General features: G+C 49.0%; 1 protein-coding gene across 1 annotated transcript in view; it reads right to left on the bottom strand.

Moving 5' to 3' along the window:
* Positions 1-23558, bottom strand: part of Slc25a48 (solute carrier family 25 member 48) — a 33465-nt gene extending 9907 nt beyond the window's left edge. Inside the window, exons 1-4 of the mRNA XM_035441545.1 lie at positions 23513-23558; positions 19297-19340; positions 16394-16465; positions 14739-14997 (exon numbers count right to left, since the gene is read on the bottom strand). Of these exons, the coding sequence (XP_035297436.1) occupies positions 14739-14997; positions 16394-16465; positions 19297-19340; positions 23513-23558 (421 nt within the window). The remainder of the gene's footprint in view (positions 1-14738; positions 14998-16393; positions 16466-19296; positions 19341-23512) is intronic.
* Between the last annotated feature and the right edge of the window lie 1884 nt (positions 23559-25442).

The raw sequence follows: 25442 nt of genomic DNA, 5'->3' as shown, positions 1-25442 counted from the left end.
ATCAATCAGGCCACAAAACTTAGCAGCAAGTAGACAGCACCACCTGCTAAAATGAAGACAAAGGCCTAGTCCATCACAGTCCACAGCTGTGGGAAAGTCTCTAAATGCACTAAGTTGCTTTTCTGTTTCTGTAGCTCCACTTCTAGCTGTCTGTTCCTGTTAATCCAGATCATGGTTTTTGTGCTTCAAAGCTCACCCTGAGAAGGACTCGGGACTACACTGGGATCCTGGACATGTCGTCACCAGATGGCTAATAAAGACTTTCTATTGGCTTAAACACATGTTCAAGCAGACTTCTTTGGTGGATCCCACAAACACATTCAGGCTCTGGGGGGTTATGCTGTTTGGCTGTGGTTTGATCTCTCTGTAGCGTCTCTGGGGGTACACAAAGCAGCAGAGCCTTGGTCCTCCCACAGGCCACCCACCACCCTCCTTTAAACTCATCTTGTCTGTTGTGGCCCATGGTCAGAAAGGCCTTTGAATATCAACAAAGTGACTTGATGTCATTTCTGAAGGCTCTTACTAAGATGATGGGACCAGGATGAAGCACGAAAGCCATCGGTGACCACAACACTGTTTGGGCCACCTGGGCTCCATCTCCTGATCCCAGCTCTGTTTTGGTCTCACACATGGTATAACCGGGAAGTACATGCTGCAAACAGTAAATGGCCTTTCACCCTGGGAACTATCTCCCAAGTCCCCAGACATTCCTATCTTTCTCCGATGAACATTCAGCTTTGTGACTGGGAGGCAGAGGCAGGCAGACCTCTGTGAGTTCGAGGCCAGCCTGGTCTACAGAGCAAGTGCCAGGACAGGCTCCAAAGCTACACAGAGAAACCCTGTCTGGAAAAACCAAAAGGAAAAAAACAAACAAACAAAGTAGAAATTAAAGGACATGAATTTTAACTCATCCCGGATTTCCACAAGAGCAAGAGGAAGTGGCAGTTGCCTGAGAAACATACCTGAGCAAATTCCAACATATGCATTTCCGCCTATGTGGGGGAAGAAAGGTGAGGGGGATAAAGGCCACCTTGGGGTCCCTCTGAGCAAGAGCAGACATTGTGGCCCTTGAAAGGCCCCAAGAGATCACTACATGCTCTTTCCCAAAACGGTGACAATATTGCCAGTGTTATCATCAGAAATTTGCCTTAAACCAAATTTCTGGCTGTGTAAATACTGGCTGGGCAGCCCCTCTCTAGCTAAAGCTGGCCTGCACCAGAAGTCAAGTCTTCCCTAGACCAGTGTCTACAGCATGGCTCTCAGGAGTTACTGACTGAAAGGCCAAGTCCAGATAACGATCTGCTAGTTTGGCAGTGCAGATGTTGAAAGAACACTGGCCACACTGTCAACTAGCCCTCTCAATAAACTCCTATCGTTTCTTTTTTCCATTCTCTCTCTTGAGTAAGCAACAAGAAAATTTCCTCATATTCTCCTAAGTCTGCAATACAAGCAATCTAGCTTTTACTGGTTTATAATTACTCATTTGTGGCCATTAAACCAATATAATAGCCAGTGAGAATATGAACCATGCTATAATAGACATGAAAACGACCATCAAGATGCTGACACAGCTCCACACCAACCCAAACTCATACTGTTAAGACTTGTCAACTTGGCAGTTCTACAACAAAATACCCGAGATAATTATCTTCTGAAGAGAAAAGGTTCTTTCTGGCTCACAGTTTGGTGTGTATGTGTGTGTGTGTGTGTGGGAGGGGTGGTTCTTTCAATGATATATTAGCCTCATTGTTTGAGGCCTGTAGTATGGTTGCATAAGAGGGTTCCATGCAAGTGTTTAGCATACTTTGAGCATATCTGCCCACGCATTGCTGCTCACCCCTTTCTCTCCTCTCTATTCAGAAAACATGCCCTATTTTTTTTCTGAAACTAACTTAATTTGCTTAATAGATTATATCCAGTTGATTCAATTTTCCTGGGAATCACTCCTACCAAGAGGACCTCTCTAGCCCTACATCTTCACCAGCATTTGTTATTTACTTTCTTTCTTTCTTTTTTGTTTGTTTTGTTTTTCGAGATTTTCAAGATAGGTTTTCTCTGTGTAGCCCAGCTGTCCTGGAACTCTGTAGACCAGGCTGGCCTCAAACTCGGAGATCCACCTACCTCTGCCTCCCAAGTTCTGGGATTAAAGGCATGTGCCACCAACGCCCAGCTGTTATTTAGATTTCCGTTCTGACTGGAGTGAGATGGAATTTCAATGTAGTTTAATTGATATTTCTTTGATGACCAGTGATGCTGAATACTCTTTCATATGTTTACTGGCCATGCACTTATTGACATGTGTATACACATTTTAGTAGGTTATTTATTGATTGGGTTGTTTGGCTTGTTATTCAGTTCTTTGAGCTCTTTGAGTAGCCTAGGTATTAGCCCTGTTAAGTACCCAGCCATCAAAGAGCCTTTTCCTTTCTGTGGGCTCTCTCTTCACTCAGTTGTTTCCTTTGCCGTGCTGAAGCTCTTCAGTCTCATGAAACCCTACTGGACAATTGTTAGCATTATTTCCTGAGTGACTGGAGTCCCATTCAGAAAGTCTTTGATGGGCCAGTGAAATGACCCAGTGGGTAAAGATACTGACCTGATGTCAGCCTGATGACATGAGTTGGATCTCGTAGGACCCACATGGTGGAAAGAGAGAAACGACTCTCACAAGCTGTCCTGTGATATCTGCACATGTGCATGACAAGTGTCTCCTCCAACACTAAATACACAGAATTTAAAAAATCATAATAAAGTGCTTGCCCGTGCTGATCTCGAAGTGTCTTCTCTTATTCTTCCTCCAATGCATTCTGGGGTTCAGATCCTACATTCAAGTTTTTAATTCCTTTGATTTTCATACAGGGTGAGAAATGAAAATCTAGTTTCACTCTGATTTTCTGATGTCACTATCCAGTTTTGCCATTTTCTTCAATATATATTGCCCATAGTTGTGAACATCTATATATCTGGGTGCTCCTATCCTATCCTATCCTATCCTTTCCTCTATTCCGTGGTCTACATGTTTGCTTTTGTTCCTGTGACTCCATAGTACAACTTGAAATCAAGTATGGTGGTAACCCCAGCATTTTCTCTTTGTTTAGACTGTTTTGGTGTTCTGGAGTCTATGCTTCCACAGTAATTTTAAGATTTTTTTTTCTATTTCTATGGAGAATGACACTGGAACTTTTATGGGTTTACCTAAGACTTAGTGCTTCCCTCAGCTTTCAGTATTTTCTCTGCTCTCTTATTTAGTGTTGTAACTATATTATGGTGTCAGTAGGTTCTTTTCTTGTCCTGTTTGTTTTGTATTCTAAATGTTTCCTGGCTCTAGACGCTCATCTGTTTCTCTACATTTGGAGGGCCTTGTACTGTTATTTTGTTAAATATATTGTATATGCTTTAGACTGGAGCTCCTTTATCACCCCAGGACTCAGACATTTCATCTTTTAATGGTGTCCAATAAAGCTCATGTGCACTATTCATATTTTATCCCTTTATCTTTGTCATTGTCTGAATGTTCCAATTGACCTCTTTTCATCCCTGACAGTCTGTCTTCTATTTGAGCCATTCATTAGTGGGGCCGTATAAAGAGTTTATTTGACTTACTAAACTTCTATTTCTTTTTTTTAATTTTTAAAATTAATTTATTTTTTACATTCCAATCCCAGTTCCCCCTCCCTCCACTCCTCCCACTCACCCCCCCCCCAACTCCCATCTCCTCCTCGGAGAGGGTAAGGCCTCCGTTAGGATGAACTTTTATTTCTTAAATTTCAATTTTATTTGCATTCAGCATTTCTATCTCTTTGTTGAGATTCTGTGTCAAATCCTCATTGACTCTCTTATTTCATTTATTTATTTATTTGGATTCTATCTCAATTCATTGGATAGTTTATTTGTATCCTCTGATTTCACTAAGCATACTTGCAATTCTTCCTTTGAATTCTTTATCTGGGATTTAATGCAATGCTCTCTCATTGAGATCCATTGCTGTTGTGATTTTCTTGCTTCTTATATATTGTGTTCTGACTTACGCATTTGTGCATACTGTGTTGATTGGATGTTGTCAGCTGTGTTATTTCCATTGAATTATCTGTAATGTCCAAAGTAAGATGGCTTATGGTAGAGATGAGTGTACAGCTTAGCAGCTAAACTCTCACTTCATGTGCACAGGGCACAATATGGTTCCCTGTAATACTCCAAGAACATGAACTACAGAAACAACCACAGCAGTTGGATAGGACCCTATGCCAACATCATACTGGACAGTTGAAAGTAACCATCCCATTGACTTCAATAAGTATCAAGGAGTGAAATAACAAGGGTTGTAAGGCATCTCCAAGGGTATTAGTTGCTGAGATTAGTAGTAGACGGAAGTAGGCTGGGTATTACATCGGCTGAGGGAAAAAAGTTGAAATGGAAAAGTAGCCGAGAAAGGGAGCGGCCCTTGGAGCTGAAAGATTTTTGGAGCTATGGATGGCTAGAGTGAAGAAGTAAAAATAGAAAGCACGGGAAACTAAAGAGAAAAGATGAAATAGGAATGAAAGACAATCCTAGGCTGTTCACAAAAAGAACAATAGATTGTTGGCATTAGAACAGGCAGGAAAACACAGAACAATCGTAAAACCTAACCAAGCAATATACACAAGAGGAATATGACACAATTATGTAAGAGTGAAGATTATAAATTCACAAAGGTTAAAAGTAACAAAAGTTGGTGGCGCACGCCTTTAATCCCAGCCCTCGGGAGGCAGAGGCAGGCGGATCTCTATGAGTTCGAGACCAGCCTGGTCTACAAGAGTTAGTTCCAGGACAGCCTCCAAAGCCACAGAGAAACCCTGTCTCGAAAAACAAAACAAAACAAACAAACAAACAAACAAACAAACAAAACCATACAAAAGTTCATTAGATTCAAAGCACCACCTCAGTCAGTGTTTCTTCCTTCGTGGGCTGGGTTTTGAATTCTTTCCCTCCTGTGATGTTTCCTGGGGCACATTGCTAATTGGAGAAAGTGTAATTTACAATTACAGTTCAAAGCTATAAAGCAGATTTTGGAGCACGTGTTGACCAGGAAAATTCACACAAATTCCCTTTCAGAATGAGTAGGTCTCAGTCCAGAGCATTGACGACCCCTCCATGCTACTCTCTCTCTGCTGTAGCACCGGCCACGGGATGGGAACTTCTGCTCCAGGTCCCCCTGGCCTCAGCTAAAGCAGCCCAAGCACACACTTGGAGCCCAAGACTTCAGAACTGATTCCCTAGGCTTAGTACACCTGACCCTTAGTCCCACCACCTAAACAGCAGTTTTCCCTGGCTATACAACTTTATTTTATGAACTATTCCAGGCTGGGCTGGGTACACTGAATGTCTAACCCTAAATACTGCTGAACGTATTTCCTAAGGTTTGCGATGTCGTCTTGCTAACCCTAGTGATGAGGTTCAAAGTCTACACTGATTAGACCTTTATCTAATCTTCGATCTATAACGAAGCTGTCATTTGACCTCATGACACCCTTTATAGCATTTTTCTCTTCCAGGAAGGAATCTAGTCTTTCCATCTATGACATGTCCACAGCCTTTAGCTGTTTTTTTCTTTTTTTTTATGACACTGACATGCAGGAGGAAAACAGCCAGTCTCCAATGGTAGAACATTCTCATTCAGGGCGTGTCTGAGGTTTCCCTGTTCTGACACTGAAGTGATCACTCCCGAGTTTCTTCCCTGTTTGTCTTGCCTCCTTCTCCTGAGCCCCCACAGTCTTTGCCTCCTACTTCTTTTTATTCAGTTTGTTTCTAAATTTACATTTCCTAAAAAGCTTAGCTCTTAAGTGCGTAGTTGGTGAGCTCTGTCAATTGCGGACACCTCTGTAACCACACCTGCCATGAAAACCATTTCCTACTTTTGCAGCAAACTTGTGTGGTCGCCACAGCTGCACTGCTCTCCTGATGCTCAAGGCTAAACACCACCATGGTACCATCAAGGAAGCACTCACTGAGAAGCAAACCGCCTCTGGGGTCACCTCACAAGTTCAGTGGCATACACAATTCATGTCGGGACTGCAAAGCATATCATCAGCTACAGACATTACAGTTCTGGGCCCACATAAAAATACATCACAGTAGTAACAATGGCCAGGCCAAGGTCATGAAGGCCTCACAAGATGAAGACTTTGCACTACACTGTCAGCTCAGCAGCTATGGTAGGAACGAGAGAAAGCTACGCCTGTCAATAGGCAGCTGCTGAGTTGGCTCTGGAATTTTCTCCAGAAAACAACAGGAGTTCCTATCAGTCACCAGGCGGCACCCTGAGCTCTAATGCTTTGGCCCAGAGGCTGAAATCTCCCTAAATCATGTTTTCATTCACAGGTCTAAGGTAATAGGCATCCAATAACATGGTGTCATTCTCTGGCACAGACAAACTGGCGATGCCCACCTTGGGCTGGGCTTGGGCATGAGCAGGCTGGCAGGCCCCTCAGATCACATGCCTAGAAACTTCTCAGCTGGGATGCTCTTTGCTAGAGACAGTCCATTTCCCCAGGCCCTGGGGCTCCAAAAGAGTCAGGAGCGGCCAAAGAAAGAGCCCTGTATTATAAGCAGGCCAGGATGTGTGTCCAGTTCAGTTGCTATTCACTGTACAACCATGTACAAGGGACTGACCCTCATTGGCCTTTGTTTCCTCGTCTATTAAGTGGGGGCAGAGATGGACGGCCAGTCCACTTCCTTGGCTTTGTGACTTAGACAATGTCACAAACACACATCACTGAAATGCCTGCTGTGAGAATGTGCTTCGCTCTAGGGAAATAGTTACCGTTCCTATGGCTACTGCCCTGCTCTGATAGGAGTCTGGATTCTGAAAGGACACACCTGTCAACCTGTCGCCTGCAGTCAAACCTGTGGGAGATCTGGGAGTAAGGTTGTTTGAGACTGATATCAAGTCTAGAAATCAGGACAACATTTAGTCTTGTCCATTGCTAAAAAACAAAACCCAAACACCATGATATACCTCCAATGCATGTAACTTTATCAAAGGATGTTATGTTTAGTGTGGGACTATGAGCATAGCCTCTCTACAAAACTCCTCCCTCCACTTCTAGGCTGCCAGAGCCCGGCCCTCATTTCCTTTTGGCAACTCAGAACCACCTGTAGGAGCAGAGGTGGGGTACAAAACCCTGAAGCATCTCTGGGTTTTGTGTCTCTTGTGTCCCCAGGATTGCTGACTTTTCATACAGTTCCTTCAATTGGGAAGGGAATGGAGCTATCATCAGTAATTCCCGAACTTAGGAAAGCTCAGGAAGCCTGCTGTTTTTCCCAACATGCCTGGAGAAGAGTGGAGTGTGAGGTGTGCGAGTGTGGTGTGTGTGTGTGAGGTGTGTGAGTGTGGTGTGTGTGTGTGAGGTGTGTGAGTGTGGTGTGTGTGTGTGTGTGAGGTGTGTGAGTGTGGTGTGTGTGTAAGGTGTGTGTGTGAGGTGTGTGAGGAGTGTGGTGTGTGTGTGAGGTGTGTGAGTGTGGTGTGTGTGTGTGAGGTGTGTGAGTGTGGTGTGTGTGTGTGTGAGGTGTGTGAGGAGTGTGGTGTGTGTGTGAGGTGTGCGAGTGTGGTGTGTGTGTGAGGTGTGTGTGAGGTGTGTGAGGAGTGTGGTGTGTGTGTAAGGTGTGTGTGTGAGGTGTGTGAGGAGTGTGGTGTGTGTGTGAGGTGTGCGAGTGTGGTGTGTGTGTGAGGTGTGTGTGAGGTGTGTGAGGAGTGTGGTGTGTGTGTGAGGTGTGCGAGTGTGCCATGTCTTTGTCAAGTGTACATCTGTGATGTACATGTGTGCTGTGTGGTGGTTTGGTAGCCACACATCTGCAAGGTAGTGATCTAGCCAAGCTGTGAAAGAAAAACAGATGCACCCAGGACCAGGACCATATGAGCACCAGTCCTTCCCAACTGGGGACCTCTAAGGACCCCGTGAAGCAAGAGAACAGGTCTCTTCCTAGCTCTGTGGTCTAAAATTCCTAAGTTGCCTGGAGCAGCTCTCAACCTTCCGAATGCGGTGGCTGGTCCTTTAATACAGTTCCTAGTATTCCGGGGACCCCCAAGCGTAACATTATTTCATTACCACTTAACTTATGGGACTGTGCATAACTGTGTTTTGCTACTATGAATCGTAAGTATCTGCTGTGTGACCCCACAAAGGGGTTGATCAACCCCTCCGCTGTCCTCTTCCACTCACCATTCAGCACAACTCATCCCCTATTGGCAAGTTCAAAAGCAAGGCTATCTCCTCCAACCCCAGCTACATTCTACCCCACCCCACCCCAGCTTCAGAATCTTCCCTGTGGTGGCACCGAGCCCAGCAAGCCGTCATGAGTGGCTTCCACTCACCCGCAAAGATCTCTCCGTGTTTCCCCCTTTTTCTTCTCTACTCCATCTCTTCCCCAAATGTTAACTCCCCCCCCAAAACACCCCCACCGCCACACTTCAGTGACCCAAGTCTCAGGGTTCTGCTCCAAGATATCACAGAGTAGCACAGCTAATTACCTGTGTCACCTCTATCTGCTCAGGGAACAAACTGAGTCACCCAGCCCAAGCTCCTGCACCCAGCTGTCGCTCACAAGCTTCTTGCTCCCCTCCAGCCTGACGCCACCAGCTGCCCTCACACTCACCTCCTATAACACAACCCAGCCAAACTTACCCTGTTGGCACTCAAGCCTGCCTGCCGGGCTCCAGAGCAAGAGCGTGGGCAGTAGCCATTGAAGACTCCTGCCCGCCAGTCACTGTACTCACCCTTTGCTTACCGCTGCCTTCTGTGAGGAAGGCTTCACGTCACCCAACTTTGAATCCTGGGTCAATTCTGACACGTTTCTCTCCTCATACTTGGCCTGTTAGTCCTGCACCATCAATGCATCTGATCCGTCACTGCTTTCTGTCCCAAGTCTGTGACCCTGGGCTAGGGCAGCAGCCGCCACCTCAGTCTACCCATCCTACCATTCCTATCCAAAGGCCAGTTCTATCTTCCTAGGGTACAATTCTGGCGTGCTCATTCGAGGGTCCAAGCTGCTTCACTGTGGGCTCGACTCTCACCCCTCCTCTGCTAAGAAATCTACGCTCTTCCCAACTCACCCCTCACCTCCCCAAGTTCCTGCACGCCTGGATCCCAGCGACCACCACATGCTACTTCCTGCCACTGACCATTGCTCTACAACACTTCCTCAGTAGGAAAAACACCCCCCACCCCAGACTTTATCTGTGAATCCTTCTCAGCGTCCAGAGAGCTTATCATGGCTGCTGCCTCTCGGGAACCTTCCTGACCCACAAAGCCAGAGTTCAGGTTTCCAGAGAGGGCCCTTGACATGTATATGTGTGATTTCCCCAAGACCAGAGTTCCTGAAGGCAGGGGGCTACGCACCCCACATCTCTGCTTTACCCACTCGGAGTGGCTCAGAGGGGCTCAGGAAGTGATTGGGAAGGATGGGCTGAGTCCCAGAGCAAATGCCAACAGGCAGAACACAGCACGCTTACCTCCAGTTAGAACTGGAGATGACTGGGGTCATGGCCAATGCTGAGTCTCCTCCAGTCCTTCTGCTACATATGGACCTCGGGAGCTGCACTTTAGTGTGTAGTGGATATACAGACCCAAGAGCGTACAGGCAGAGGAGAGCCTCACTGGCCACCTGCCTCTAGGAGATGATGGGGAGATGTCCTGTGTATGTTTATCTTATTGATTGTTGAATAAAGTTCTGTTTGGCCAATGAAACAGCAAGTTAGACAGGACTAGGAGTCAAAGAGGATTCTGGGAAATGTAGTAGAGAAGTGGTGATCCAGGCAGGAAGTGACATAGCAAGGAGACTCATATTTAAGCAAGGAGAAACAGGAAGTGTCCCTTTTCCCCTTTGCCTCCTCCAGCAGCGGGATGTTAGCCACCGGCAAGAGAGGGCACCAACAAAAGGCATCCTCTATAAGATAAGTCTTATAAAATACAAGACTGAGCTAACAGATGAGAAATCCTAGTCATTGGCCAAGCAGCATTTGTACCTAATACAAGTTTCTAATACCTAATTCATTTGGGCCTAACTCAGGCAGGCAGCTGGTGTAAAGCGCACATGTGGCAGTGGGGCTCAAAGGCTTTTGGCGGAAAGATTTATCGTAACAAGGATACAAATGGATGGGACAACAGGGAGATTGCTGGGCTCAGCACCCAGTTACCATTTCTAGTCAGGCCCAATAGGGCACCCAGGTTGGCTCATACATGCCAGCAATAACGCTGAAGGGAAAACATGTTTCTTCACTGTGAGGGGCACATCTGAAACAGCCCAAGACATTCCTACAAGTTTGCCAAGGGGCATGAGCCCCAGGAGACTAGCTCTGGCGAGCTGGAATAGTCTGGAGGTGGGTTAAATGCTGTGTGACATGCAATGGTCCTGGGTGCTGGCTGGAAGGGAATTCCCTTTCAACTTCAGCAGCTGCCAATGCAAATGACAAGGGCCCTCGGCATCACAGTTTCACAATGAGTATCAAGAATCCTAAAATTGGCCACACCCTTAGGCCCACTCATGAATCAAAGGGAAATTACCCTAATGAAGGCACTTCTTTATTTTAAAAAGTTGGCTAATAACTTCACTGTTTGGGGATGAAACAGACTACAACCTAGCTAAATGCCCACCAGCAGGGAGACTTCTAAATAGTGCAGTTACCAGCCACACAGGTGACAGTTATTTCACAATTTCAATATGCCAGACACTGCTGAAAGCTTCATGCCAGACATCCATTCTGTCCTAGCTGTGAAGTGACACATCTGAGGCTTGGTGGCACCAGGTGATTCATCCTAACTTTCTCAGTTACTAGCAGGTCTGCCTCTGTGTGTGTATGCACATATATGTGTGCACATGTGTGTATTTGTTTTTGAGGGAAAGTGCACATCTACTTTAAGTATCACACCTATTTTAAACAAACACATAGCTATGTGAATGACATAGGGAATCTGTCACTTCCGTGGGAAGAACCAGAGGACGTACAATTGTGTCTAGTCTGAGTGAATGCTCTTAAAATCTGTAAGATCAGCAAAAGGAAACATCTTGATGAGTCAACAGTGTGTGTGTACTGGTGGGTTGTACAGGGCATCAGTGCATGTTCAGTGCTCTGGTCAACTTTCAGCCAAGGGGTACCACCAATACACATTCAGGAGGAAGTCATGGGCTCTTCCAAAGAGATGAGCTGTGCTACCTCATTGTGACCCCCCAAACCTGTCACATTTCCTAAAGTAGAGAACACAGTCACCTGGCAATTGGCTTCAGAATGTCAGGCCACCTCTCACATTGCATGGTCATTACTCTGGAAGTGGACTGACAATTTTGAAATAAAACCACAAACCAAGGGAGATCTCACAAGTGGTGCTCACACTTCCTGTAAATGCTCAGGTCAGCAGGGCCATGATTCATGAGGGCCTGACCTGCAGCCAAGACCTGCTGTCATTCCTGTCTTCACCGTGTTCAGGCCACACATGTCAGGCCTCGTGGTGCTCTCACTGAGTTGATTTGTAATTGGAATACCTGCTATATCTTCACCTGTCATATCTCACAGTAAAGTCCACCTTTCTGTCTCGTCCTAAAAAATATCAGTCTCCAAACACATCAGGCCACAGGGCAGCAAACAATGTGAGAGCAGTGTCGTGGCTGTCCCCTTGGAGGACACCACACGGGTCCCAACAGCCCCGTCTGTTCCTGCTGCTTCCAGATACTGGTGCCGCCCCATTTTCCTGGGCTGTAGTTTTTCAGCACACTGTGAGGTATGTCCTGAGTTCCTGTTTCAATCAGAAGAGGAAAACTTGACAACACAGGAGAGGGCGCACTCCCTAGGACCTGTCCAATGTTGCCTCCTTGGTCTCAACTGCCTGAAATTTCTCTTTCTGGCCTAGACAGTTCGTAAGAAGCAAGTTATTGAAAACCACATCCTTCCTCCTTTTCTAGAGAGAGTCTATCTGGTGATGCTCTGCCTCCCACAGCTATTCTTCAGAGTCCCTCTGACCTTTGTGGTCGACTGAGGCCTCGTCCCAAGCAGCCATGATGAGAGGTGAGAGGAGGCCTGACTCAGCAGACTCGGGCCCCTTTCAGGACCCAGGAACTGGGAACTGGACCCATCTTGCCTGAAATCTGAAGCTTTATGCTTGAAGATTATGTTCAAAGTCAGGGATGGCCAGGAGTTACAAAGTCACTACAACCTTAGCTTCTGTAAGCCAGAAGTGCACCCATGGGCTCAGAGTGAGACCTGGGCGATTATCTCTGATGGACCTCCAGTAGGGCAGAGACCCCAGGCTCTGAGACCTGTGGGCTTCAGCTTCCTCTTTACAGGTGCCCAGACACCAGGGTGTTGTGAAGAGGAGACAAGCAGGAGTCCAGCACTGAGTCTAATGTATTACAGGGCTCCGCGTTATGTGGCCCCATGGCTGTGACCCATCTGAGCCCAACTCAGTGGATTTGTGAGCATTGCTGAGGTGGTCCCTGTAATCTAGCCTGGAACCTCCTCCTTCATTCAGGCAAGCTCTCTTTGTCTCTGCTATCATCTAAGACCTGGATGTAGGCTCTGAGGACTAGAGCTTTGCCATCCTTCCAGACACTTACAGAGGCCTCTTTGGGTTCCCAGAGGACTTGTCTCCTACATTAGCAGGACAGACAGACACACATTCCTCTTCTGTCACTGCCTCAAGAGCTTTTAAAACAATGGTTTGCCTGGCACCACAGATGAACTGCCACACGAGGCTAGAGCCAGGTGCTTACACAGGCCTGGGGTCAGGGAAGCCCAGAGCCAGGTGCTCACACAGGTGTGGGGTCAGGGAGGCCCACAGCCAGCTGCTCACACAGGTGTGGGTTCAGGGATGTCCAGAGCCAGGTGCTCACACAGGTGTGAGGTCAGGGAAGCCCAGAGCCAGGTGCTCACACAGGTGTGGGGTCAGGGATATCCAGAGCCAGGTGCTCACACAGGTGTGGGGTCAGGGATGTCCAGAGCCAGCTGCTCACACAGGTGTGGGGTCAGGGAGGCCCACAGCCAGCTGCTCATATAGTCATGGTCAGGGAAGACCAGCCCTCCTGTAATGCCTCCCCTGGGGTTGGGAACCCTTGGTCTCTGTGTTCCCACTGGTCAAAGTGATTACTTAAAGGTAGCATACTAGAAAGATCTGAACTTCCTAGATGGGTAGAGCCAAAGGGTCCTGACTCTGGTAGACCATATCATAGGCTCTCACACTCCAGGTGAAGACAGCCTAGGTGGTCCTCTCCAATATTTTTAACTGGTGTATGGTCCTGTCCTTCAAGCCCTCCTTATACCCTTCTCTCCTCTGCTCTAAGACCTCCCAGATCTAGCCTGGCTGAGAGCCTATAGTCTCCCCATAATCCATCAATTTCTATCTAGCTCTTAGATGGACGCATCTGAAGATGAGGCAGACGGAGTTTTGTTTCAGGGTCCTCAGCATAGAGCCCTGAGCACGTTATGCGTCAGGCACACAGATGGTACTCGCGTCTACCTTACACTCCATAGCTCATTACCCAGCCCTGAGGCCCTTTGGGGTCCATTCACTTCCCTGGCTGACTCCTACTTTCCTCCTCTCTAGACACTTGCAGCCAGGCCAGGCCTCCTCACCCCCCATGGCTCAGGCTTTATCCCTGCACTCTCCACAGGGCAGATGTTGGTAAGAGAAGTTAAGACAGGCTGGCATCAAATCCCATCAAGAAACCTTGCTTACTTCTGGGCCTGATGTCTCAGACCTGTAATCCCAGCTGCTTAGGAGGCTGAGGCAGAAAAATTACAAGTTCCAGGCCTTGGATAACATAGTGAGATCTTCTCTCAAAAATAAGTAGATAAATAAACCAGGCTGGGGATGTGTGTCTTCATTGAATATCTCCCACCAGCTGGACCCAGGGAGGAGAGTCTATCCCATTTCAGACTAGAGAGCTTTTCTGAAGCAAACAGGACAGAGTGAATGGCCAGCTCAGGGCAAGATGCCTGAGATGTCACCCCCATACCCTTGCTTTCAACTCTGGGATGGGACTGGATAGGCCTGCTCCATACCTCCCCGGTGGCTCTGTCATGGTTCTGCATCTCCTCTATCCTGATGCTGACTTTGTGTATTGGAGAGAGACACACATCCTCAGGGCAGCTGGGCGGCAGGCCCTCCCTGTGCCCAGTGGTGAGCATCAGCCCCACTCTCGGAGGGCTTGGGACCTGAACTAGACACTACCTGGACAGGGAGCTATAGACCTGGGCCAGGATGCTCCTGAGTAAGCTTGTGAGTCTCCCATTGTTTCACACAGCTGAACCCCAGCTTCAGGGAGCACAGCAGTCACACAGCAACCATTCCGAAGGCTACCCGCAAAAAGGGGCTTATCATATACATAGCACGACAGGAAAGACCAGGGATCCAGCCCCTCTGTCCTACAGAAGTGGAAACTGAGCAGGGAGAGGGCAACATCTCATCTGGGAGGATGGTAAAAATCAGTGAAAGAACCAAGAACAAACCTCCCAGGCACTGAAGTACGCCTCCTCCAGCACCTAACTCCACCAAAGCTGACCCTGTGGCTGCCCCTCCTTTCCTTCCTCCTCGGTCAAAGCCACTTTCAAGAGCAGCATGGAAAACTCCCAAGAAGAGAAAACAAGAGATGTCACTTGTAGTGAAGAGGGGGAGGGGGTGGCCTTGCTCACTAACAAGCAATGGCACCCCAGATCCAGCCAAGTGAGAAAAGGTCACAGGTCCTCAGCATTAGATTTCCCTTCACGGGTCTCTTACCTTCCCGAAATGGCTGTGTTTGCATCTGTAGTCGGATCTTGATGAGGTCCACGGGCCCGCCCAGCCCAACGGAGACCATACCAGCCACCATGCTAGCCAGGAGTAGATCAGACAGACTTCGGCTAGGGCCAGCCTCTGGGTCCCCACAGCGGTGCCGGCTGAGGAACCGTTCGGTGTTACTGAAGACCCCAAACACCACTGAGTTGTAGACAGCAATGCTGGCCAGGGGGAAGGACATGCCCTTGAAGAAGCCGAACACCTGTGGCAAGGGGACCCAGTGGGAGGAAGTGTGAGGGCAAACCACTCCCCCGGGGTCTCCATCTGGGACTCCCCTGAAGCTCTGGGCCTCCCTCCTGGAAGCATAAGGTAATGCATGCTGGAGACAACCAGAATCAATAATCCAGTGTATCAGAGAAGATCCCCAAGAGGGTCTAGATGACACGGAAAAGACAGAGGAAGAAGGCCACATGCAGCCCAGGCAGTCATTACAAACCTAAAGATGAGCCTTCTACGCATTGCAGTCTTGGCATCATATATGATGCTAAGATGGTGTGTGTGTGTGTGTGTGTGTCCCAAACAGCAGTGTCTAGAGCTGGAAATAAGTCAGGCTATGGCTGTGGAACACCAGCCACTCAAGCGCTCTCTCTCTCTCTCTCTCTCTCTCTCTCTCTCTCTCTCTCTCTCACACACACACACACACACACACACACACACACACACACATGTGCATGTCTTGTTTTAGGCTCTTCCTCTATAACTTGGGATGCTGAGTTACACTGCCTCAGAAACACCACCTGAAGTCCCCACCAGAGTCCTGGCAATGGGACGCTGGCTGGCAAGTACTTCAGGGAATGTGAGCCAAACAGTAGAGTCAATGGCTATCTTTCAGGAGACTGGGGAATCACACCCATTACCTTGGAACACCGACTAGAGGTTGGCAGCACTCACCCTGAGTTCAGAGTGGCCAATCAAGACACTTAAAACAATACTGGCTGTCAAGATGAACTTGTCTGCTGTATACCTGCAGGGGCATTAGTTATGAGGGGGCCGGTGGCATCAGCCGTCACACTGGGTACATCTCCAGGACCCAGGAAAAAGTTGCAGAGCCACCACAAACTACATTTGACAGTTTCTTTAAATTAGCTCATCTCACCCTCAATCTAATTTCTTTATTTTAGACTCCCAAACGGGTAGTCTTAGAAAGAAACCCACTAATTCTGAAAAAGGGACGTGATGTTACAAAAATTTCATCCCATTTCCTATTTGAAAATCAGCTCCTAGGTCACACAGGGGAGGTTCTGTATCCTGATGAAGGGAAATGTGTTGCAACTCAGCTTACCCGGCAATCATTGTTTTGAGAACTAACAGTGGGGCTTGTTTGTGCAGGAACTTTCCATATCGTCATTCTAAAGTCCTCAGAGCTGCTCCACAGAGCTCACACAAAACCAGTTTCTCCCCAGCGATGCACTAGGTGGCCAGGGGTAAGCTGAGATAAGGTAGCATTTGCCATATGGTACAAAATGAGAACATAGGCGACAGATAAATGGGAACAAGCCGTCTCATGCCTGCTGTGCTGGTGTAGGAGTGTGGCCTGGGCCCCAGTCCGTGGGAGACCCTGGCAGGCACCCTCCGCCCGCCCGCCCCAGGGCACTCACACTCTCCCTCTTGTACACCATGCCGATGCAGTTGAATGTGTTCCTGTAGCCAACACCAGCCTGCAGGCGAGTCTGTGGGAAAAGGCAAGGGCAGAGACACACTCTGAGATAGGTCACAAGCCCCCAAAGATGTCCAAAGGGAGAGGCCCTGCAGCAAGCGACCCAGCCCGGGAGGAAGGCCAGGCTCAGTCCAGGCCAGCCTGGTGCCACACGCTCTTCTGGGACACGTGTTCTGATATCCACCCAGCCACCTCCACAGAACAGAGCCTGCTTTGAGTCGGAGAATGACGCAGATGAGTTAGCTGTGGATTTAGGAGGCCTGCCTCTTAAGTACAAAAAGCAAACAAACAACAACAAAACCATCAGTCCTTGACTCTACCCTACCTTCTGCTGTCCATCACTCCACCCTTCTAAATGTCTTTAGGGACACCTGCTCATTTTCCCATATCTCTAGTCTTTGCTCCTTTCTCACTGGGACAAGGCCTTGGCCCTAGAGTGTCCCTGTCACCTCCAGCCCTTCCCTACACCACAGCCATGCTGATTTTTCTCAAGATAACTTCAATCATGTCACTCTGTTTAAAACTCTCCAGGGCCCCCTATCAAATGCTACCTATGCTCAGGATTGGCCTCCCTGTACCCTGCTCTCCACTCGGCTCCAAGCCTTCCCAGATCTAGCCTGGTTGAGAGCCTGTATTCGCCCCACAATCCATCCAATTTCTGCCTAGCCCTTGGATGCATCTGAAGATGAGGCAGACGGAGCCTTGTTCCAGGGTCCTCAGCACTGAGCCCTGAGCGTATTATGTGACAGGCACACAGATGGTACTCCTGTCCCCCTTGCACTGGCGTAGCAGCCTGGATCCTGTCACAGGAAGGGGTTTTCCAAGATGCAGAGTGGAGCGGGAGGAAGAGAGTGCTAGCTTTTTTCAGTGTGTGTTGAGGTGGCAGAAGGCTTGCCTATGAAGGCAGCAGGGTAGCTCACTTCCCTAATGGCATGAATCCAGTGGATCGTGTCCTTAGAAAGGAGACAACTCTTTGGCAAGACACACAGGCCATGTGAAGGCAGAGGCAGAGTTGCTGGAGAGGTGAAGCCATGACAGCACAGGCCAGGAGGCAGCACGGGGCAGAACCCCCTGAGGTCTCCAGAAGGGCCCAACACCTTGGTTTTACTTTCTGCTTCCTGACTGCAAGAGAATCAATTTCTGGGGTTTTGTTGTTGTTGTTTTTTTTTTTTTAAGATTTGTTTATTTTTACTTATGCGTGTGGGCGTTTTGCCTGCGTGTACATCTGTGAACCATGCGAGAGCAGTCACTGTGGAGGCCAGAAGAGGACATGAGTTCCCCCTGGAACTCAAGTTTGGAACTCATAGCAATAATTTGTTATGAGTTTGCTTTTATCTGGTCAACTAGAGAAACAGTGGCACAATTCCTTGCTGTGACACAGAGGAACACACTCAGTGAGCACATGGCCAGTCCCCTGGGGAAGCCACTGGGGAGAAGGTCGACTGAGGAATCTCCATATTGCCCCCAAAGAGAAATGAATGGATATTGTTTACACTGGGGGTCTTTAAAAACATCATCTGAATTTGTTTAAAATGCTGTGGAATCTGGGGAGAAGATTAATTTACACTGATATTAAAGTGACAGCCCCAAGTTGAGAGTGCCCACTGCGTATCAGAACAACATTCCCATAGTTATCCTGCAAGATGGAGTAAATGAAACCCTGCTTAACAGGCTACGCAAGTAGGAACTGCCCAAATCAGGGTTTAGACCTGTGGCCCGTGAAGGTCCACAGCCCATGATTTCTGGCTTGAATTGTGCCTGCCAATAGACCCCCTGGTGCTGATTGCCAGAGGAGCCTGCTGTGGAGTAGACTGGGAAGGAAACGGGTGAGTGGGAGCAAGAGGGTAGCAGGAGCAGCCGTGCCCTCCTGACAAAAGTGAGGATGACAGCTGAGCCCCGCCCTGGAGACATGTACAGCAGCCATAGAGTAAGCCTGGTCCTGACCTGGGGGGGTAGTCATTGTCGAATGCAGAGGAAGACAGAGAGAAAAGAAGATTGCAAACACCTGTCGGGCTTCAGGGTTTCCTCTGTGCATAGTTCAGGCAGTTTTAGGAATGGCTGGAGAGCTATTGGTGGCTGTTTCTGGGGCATGGCTGGGTCCTGCTCACCATGGATGGGTCTCGTGTGGGACAGCTGGGACTCAGACTGTCCTTTTGTGGCATCTCATTCCTTCCTTCCTGTTTCTCATGGTCTGACCTGAGACAAGCTCCCTACTCCTTTGGGGTACCTGTGACTATCAGGATGACTGTCTGACTCCAGAGTCTTTTCAAATTATTCCAACCTGACAGCCAAGGCCCTAAGGACTGAGTGCTGACCTGCCTAGATTTGAGTCCACAGTTGTAACACAGATCCACACACATCAGCAAAACTGCTCTTGCTGGTCTTTGCCAAGCATGGTCTCTACCCAGGGTCCCTACCTCAGCACCCACTCCCATGCTGTTCCCTCTGCCTGGCAGATGTTTTCCAGTGAAAACCCAGTCTCACACATCAAGCTCAGACCCCATTTCACATCTGAAACCCTTCCTGATCGTTCAGCTCCACAGGTACTTGGAGGAGGACAGTCACCATCCCCAGGTACTTGGAGGAGGACAGTCACCATCCCCAGGTACTTGGAGGAGGACAGTCATCAGTGCCCCAGCTCCTTCCTCACCAACTCACAATATCCTGCAGGCAGACAGGGGACAATGAAGGAAATAAAGCAAGCCTCCTGACATCACATCACCAGGTCAGCAGAGGGCCTGCCTTGGCCTGGGGAGTCCCCGGAGATCAGAGAGAGGCACAGTCCCGGGGCCAGGCCCCCTTCAGGTACCTTCCCAAGAGGCCATGAAAACATGGCTACCATACCTTGACTGTATCCAGAGGGTGGCCAACGATGACACTGGCTGCACCTGTAGGTCAAAGATCAACATCTGGTCACCCAAACCCTGGACTGCTGGGTTGTTCCTGCCACCCCCCAGATGAGGTCAGAGGGTAGAAGCATGTTAGCCATTGGTTACTAGAGAGGTCCTTCAAGGCACGAGGCCTGGTCCAGCTGCTGAGGAAGGCAGAGAGAGCAGACTCTGGGCCTCAGAGACAACTGGATATCCATGTGCCGGGGAGTGCAGTTAGACCCTGCCTCTCACACTACATACAAAAATTTATCCAAAATAGACCAAAGGGCTAATTGGGGGCAAATATATATATTATATTTGGGTTTTGTAACACATTTGTAGTTACAATAAAGAAAGCACAAACAAACAACAAAAGAAAAATAATAGGTGAACTAGACATCATGATAGATACTCTCCCGAAGTGAAGGCAGATGGCTTAAACTTTGCAGATAGTGTTTACAAATCATCTGTCTGTTAAGGGTCTCGGACCCAGAATACACAGAGAGCTCTTACACCTACAACATGTTTAAGTGACCATAATGGACATCTCTCAAGAAGATATGTCAACGGCCAACAGTACATGAACATATATACTCAACGTCATTGGTCACTAGGGAAATGTAAACCAAAATAATGAAATTTCACATCCACTAGGATGGCTGCAATTTCTAACAAAGGAAAACAAATAAGTGTTGACAAAGATACAAAGAAATTGGATTTTTGTTTGTTTTTTCAAGATAGCCTTGGCTGTCCTGGAACTCACTCTGTAGACCAGGCTGGCCTCAAACTCACAGAGATCCGCTTGTCCCTATCGCCCAAGTGGTGGTATTAAATGTGTGCACCACCATCACCTGACTAAGAAGTTAGAATTCATGTCTGTATGTGCAGTGCATGTATGCAGTGCCCATGGAGGCCAGAAGAGGCTGTCTGAGTCCCTGACACTGCACAGACGCACGGGTGGTTATGAGCATATGCATGCTTGAAACTGCACTGGAAGAGCAGTGCGGACGCTTTGTAAGGAGCCGTTACAAGCTAGTGTGCATGCGTACTAGGTAACTTTGTAACTTTCCAGCCCTTGGTCTCTGCCTCTCCCGTGACGTCATATGGTCCGATGAGCTGCAGCCAGTCAGGGGGTGACAGTCCGAGGCGGTGGTTGCCAGCCTATATAAGGGATGGGTTTTTGGGAGTTCGGGGTCTCCGCTCTGTAAGCTTATGCTCTCCCTCTCAAGACGCATTAAAGCTTTACTGCAGAAGGATCCTGAGGAGTTTTTGCTGGCGAGATGGTAGCGCGGGACACGCTTCACTTCTGAGCTGTCTCTCCAGCCCTGAGAACTCTGTATGGTGGTGGTGGTAATGTGGATCAGTGTCGCTGCTGTAGAAAACCGATCATTCCTCCAAAAAGTTAAACACAGAACTACTATATGACTCAGCATTTCCGATCCTAGATATATCCCTAAGACTTGAAAGCAAGAACTCAAACAAGAACAAGCACACCATGGTCACTACAGCATTTATCACAGGGTACCAAGGGTGGGAACACACAATGTTCACCAAGTGACATTCAATGAATAAATGTGGCATATGATGATGGATTGTTATTTAGCCATAAGTAGTACTGTGTAGCCATTTCCTCCTGATGGAAACATTCCACCCTGAAAGAACGAGTCTAGAGACTCAGGAAGTAAAACTCATCACAAGTCTCAGAACCTCCTGAAACTTACAAGATTTACAAGGTCCTCTTCCTGAAGTTATGTAACAGTAGGGCTGCTGGAGAGAGGAGATTCTGTCCAGCTACACTGAGGCCGGGTGTGCAGCAGCTTTTAGGAGCTGTCAGTCATGCTGGGGTGGGCTTCTCAGTGCTGCAGTTGCCCCTGAGCCACCCATGCTCCTGTAACTAACCCTTTGCCTATACTCCTGAAAGAAACTCTAGTAAACTCATGGACCTGTTAATCTAGACTTTGATGGAATTATTTCTTTGGTCTGTCATCAATGCTCTATCTGGGATGAACAGCTACACTTGTTCATATCTCCCCAGGTAAAGTCACAAAACAGGAATGGAGTACTGACCCCTGCTGCAATGTGGGCCAACCTTATAAAACATATTGTTCTAAGCAAGGGAGGCCAGATACAAAAGGCAAACATGCTATACAACTTTATTTAAATGAATCATTGAGAATAGGCAAAGCCATAAAGACAGAAAACAGATTAATGGGTAATGGGTTCTAGGGCTGTGGGGAGAGAAATTAGGAGTGACAATTGAGTGTATAAAAAGGAGGAGGGGTGGGGGAAGGGGAGAGAGAGAGAGAGAGAGAGAGAGAGAGAGAGAGAGAGAGAGAGATGAGAGAGAGAGAGAGAGAGAGCACCTGGCTACACACATACTTGTGCAAGGCTGTCTCAAAGTCACCTAGATGGAGAAGGCTTTGTAATCCCTAGCACCTGACATTCACACAGGGTTTGTTTTCCCAGGACAAATTCCTCCACCATGTTGATGAAAAGAGCAACACCTCTGCCAGAGGTGGCTCAACAAGCCAGACAACAGGGACATTTGTTGCCTGGTCTAGAACCTCCTGTCTTCTTCACCCTCCACTCTCCCCTGAACTGAGTGAGCATCGCGGAGTTGAACAGCAGCCAAAGCCTCGCTCTGCTGGACCAGCCCAGAGGTAGGAGCTCAGCTCCCCAGGTGCCACTGTCTCCCTCAAAGTGAGGCAGACAATCTCAGGTCCAGAGCATCATCCCAGAGCCGTGGACAATCATCTCCATGGGTGCAAAGTAAAAAGTGGGGTGCTAGGGCAGCAGTCTGTGGGGCTTCAGACAAACGTGGAGGCACTGTGGTGAGATTTTGTGGCACAGCGTCATCTAGGAAGACAAGGCAGGTGACCGGGACCTCACACACAGCAAGCAGAGGGTGGGCTTGGGATTTACTCTGAAAGACCCCCGAAGAGGTACTTTCGTAGAGGGAGACCCACACCCAGGAATCAGCGAGGCCACGAACTGGATGCAAAAAACAAGAGGCTTTATTGGAGACGCGGGTACCCGGGGCGACTTAGCTTCTGTGTGGCTAAGCGCCCCGAGCCAAGGGAAAGGGGTCCTTATATAGGGAAAAAGGCGCAAGCTAGGAGCAGGGATTCTATTGGATGGTTCAAATGAGGCACAGAGCCATTCCAGATCAGCATATTCTCAAGGTCTGGTGTCTGGTACAACAGACTTGATTCCTCCCTCCGCGCCCAGGTGGCTGACCTTGGGACGGAGGTTCCCCATCGGGCGGGGGGGCGCGGAGGCGGGGGGCGTCCTCTCCCCCCTCGGCCCCAGCCCCGGGGCGCGGTGCCAGGCGGGCTCGAGGCCCCCCCCCCCCGCCTGGGTGAACCGGCTTGGGAGGGAGCCAGCCGCCAGGCGCGTGGGAGTGTGCACGCGTACGGGAGTGTCACCGAAAGAGAACCAGCCGGGGGGGGGGGGGTCTTTCAACTCAGGGACTGTCATTGTGTTAACTGTTCCACTTTTGCTTTGCTATAGTAAAACAGTGGAGAATGTAGTGACACCTAAGCAAAGGGACCAAAGGGTTCGGAAGAGCTAGAGATGAGGACATTGACGAAAGCGAGGGCTTAGAAGTGACAGCGCCCAGCCAGAGGGATCCCTCTCAGCTGTCTTGGGCAAATGCACCATAGTGCTCCACTCCCTGCCCCACCGGCTCCACTCCCTCCAGGGACAAGGCTCTTGAGACCAACCTGATTTTAAAGTCCAGGTCCTTGGCCACCCTGAGACCTGGATTCAGGAGCCAAGCCAAGTGCCAACCTAAGCATAAATTTCTTGGAGACACATCTCCAAACGCAGGTGTGCCCGGGTCACTGAAGGGTGTGCACACGCCTGGGTGGCTCCATTGGTTGTCTGCCCTGACCAGCGGTTTAATCATTATGGGATCCAAGTTCCTGGGGGCCTGACATTGAGGCAAATCAGAAGCTCAAGGAAATGGCTGTGAATCTTAAGAGCTTTGCTTCAGAGGCCAGTAGGGACATCAGGACCAGCCAAGCGGACTGGGCTAGGGATGCCAGGTGCTGCAGGCATCACTCACTTCGGGCTTCGTGATGAAACCCAGCGCACTGAGTACACCATGTGCAAACAGCTGGCATAGGTCCGCCCTTTAAGGGGTGTGGGGTGTAGGGTGCTGTTCTCTCCCAAGCACGCTCACAGCTCACCTCCGATCCAGCCAGCTGCAAAGTCTTCTAGCTGGAAGGTGCCCATGGCCAATTCAATGTGTGCCTCGCACTCCCGCAGCCTGGGCTACGTCCGTCCTGTCCGTTCAGTATTCAGTGCGTGTCAGGCATGGCCCGGGTCCACACACACTCAGGCGGCTCTATAACCCTGCAGGTTCTTCTCCAAAATCAGTGTTTCAGCCACCAGCGCTTGAGCAGTCAGTGAATGAGGGCGGTGGCTGACAACCCGCCCCCAGAGAATCTTAAAGGCACAGCACTCACGAGGTGTGAGCCAGGAGGCTGCCCCAGTCACCAGGGGAATTCCCCTGGTACTTCTGGCCACCACCCTTGCTGGCTCTTCCCAACAACACAGCCTCAGGGGCCTTCCAGGTGAAAGTGGCAGCCAGAGGCACCAGTATCTGTTTAGAACACATTTGCAAAGTTGCTCAGAAGAGGGAAGGCGGGAGGGAGGCTTTACAAACACCAAAAGCTGCCTGCAGAGGCCTCACCTGGCAAGTGTCCCAGCTGTGCTGAAGGGCAAACAGCCCTGCAACAACAACTCAGGTTTGGGTGATGGGCTCACTCGAGGGAACAAGCACTTGCTGCTCACGCAGGGGACCTAAATTTGGGTTCCAGGACCCACATAAACGCCTGGCATAGTTACGTGCCTGGACCGTTAGGGTTGGGGGATAGGGGTCCCAGAGACAGGAGGATTGCTGGGGCTTGCTTGACAGCCAGCCTTGTGGAAAGCAGAGGAGGACAACTGAGGTCCTCTTCTCATCAACACACACATGCACACACATGCACACACATGCATGCATGCACACAAACTGTAATTGAACAGCATCTACAAACCAGAAATTCTTAATGCTTTGTTAGACTGGTTAAAATCCATGGACCAGTTCACCGTATGATGGAGTACACACAATTCTCCAAGCCAGTCCTCCAGTTAAGAGACTGCCCCTCCTCCTCTATGTCACATACTGTCCACATGGCCTGGCTTAAGAGCCTCATCTCCTCCTCCCGGCCACACACTGCCTGCATGCCCTGGGTTGAGAGTCCCATATATCAGTGAGTAATTGAATAAGGCATGGGAGGCACCTCACCCAGAAATCAGCCTCAAGCCAGTTGAATAAGTCCAAGGTTATCCTACATTTAACTGAAGCCCCCTCCTGAGACCTTGGCAAGTCTGGGGACCCTACTTCACGGGCCAGGAAAGCCATGTATGTTTAAAGTATAAAGTGTGTATATACTTCTGTGTATAATTCACACAGAAATGGTAGTCCTTCAGCAAAGTAACCAAAGCAGGGCATGAACATGGCCAGAATCCAGTCAGAGAACAGATTCCAAATTATTCCCCTGAGGCTGTCTTCCACAGGGGAGAGCCCAGGAAAACCCTACTCAGAAGGGAAAGTCTTACAGCCTACTCTGATGTGGGCACACAGTCCCCTCCTATGGACAGGTCTGGCCTGACTGGGATAAGAGCCTCCTCACTGTGAAGGGAACAAATGTTTCCAGCAGGCAGGCTGCAGTAAGCACGGGAAACCGCTCCAAGCCACAGATGCTCTCTCAGCTTTTGTGTAGGTAGAAGGCAGTAGTCTCAACACAGCCCAGACATTTACCCAATAGCCCAAGAGGTGTCAGTCAAATCCAGATATGGATGGTAAAAGATGACTTAAGAAACAGAAGATAATTTTGGCTTTCAATCTGCAACATCCCACCTCTCCACGGTCTCAACATTCTGTGGATCAGTCAGTAGCCCTGCACAGCCTTCTATATAAGTGAAGCTTCAGGGAGAGTCACAGCACAGCAGGAGAGCTCAGCTCACCCTGGCCAGCCGTCAGAATAGCGTCAGAATAGCGAGAACAAGGCTGGAGACTCCCTCCAGAACCTGCCTGGAGCTAAGGAGATAGAGCAGGGAGCACTCACCCTT

Source organism: Cricetulus griseus, chromosome 3 (assembly GCF_003668045.3).
Source record: "Cricetulus griseus strain 17A/GY chromosome 3, alternate assembly CriGri-PICRH-1.0, whole genome shotgun sequence".
Taxonomy (NCBI): domain Eukaryota; kingdom Metazoa; phylum Chordata; class Mammalia; order Rodentia; family Cricetidae; genus Cricetulus; species Cricetulus griseus.
Note: the sequence above shows the minus strand (reverse complement) of the source record. Positions and strands in the feature narration are given on the sequence as shown.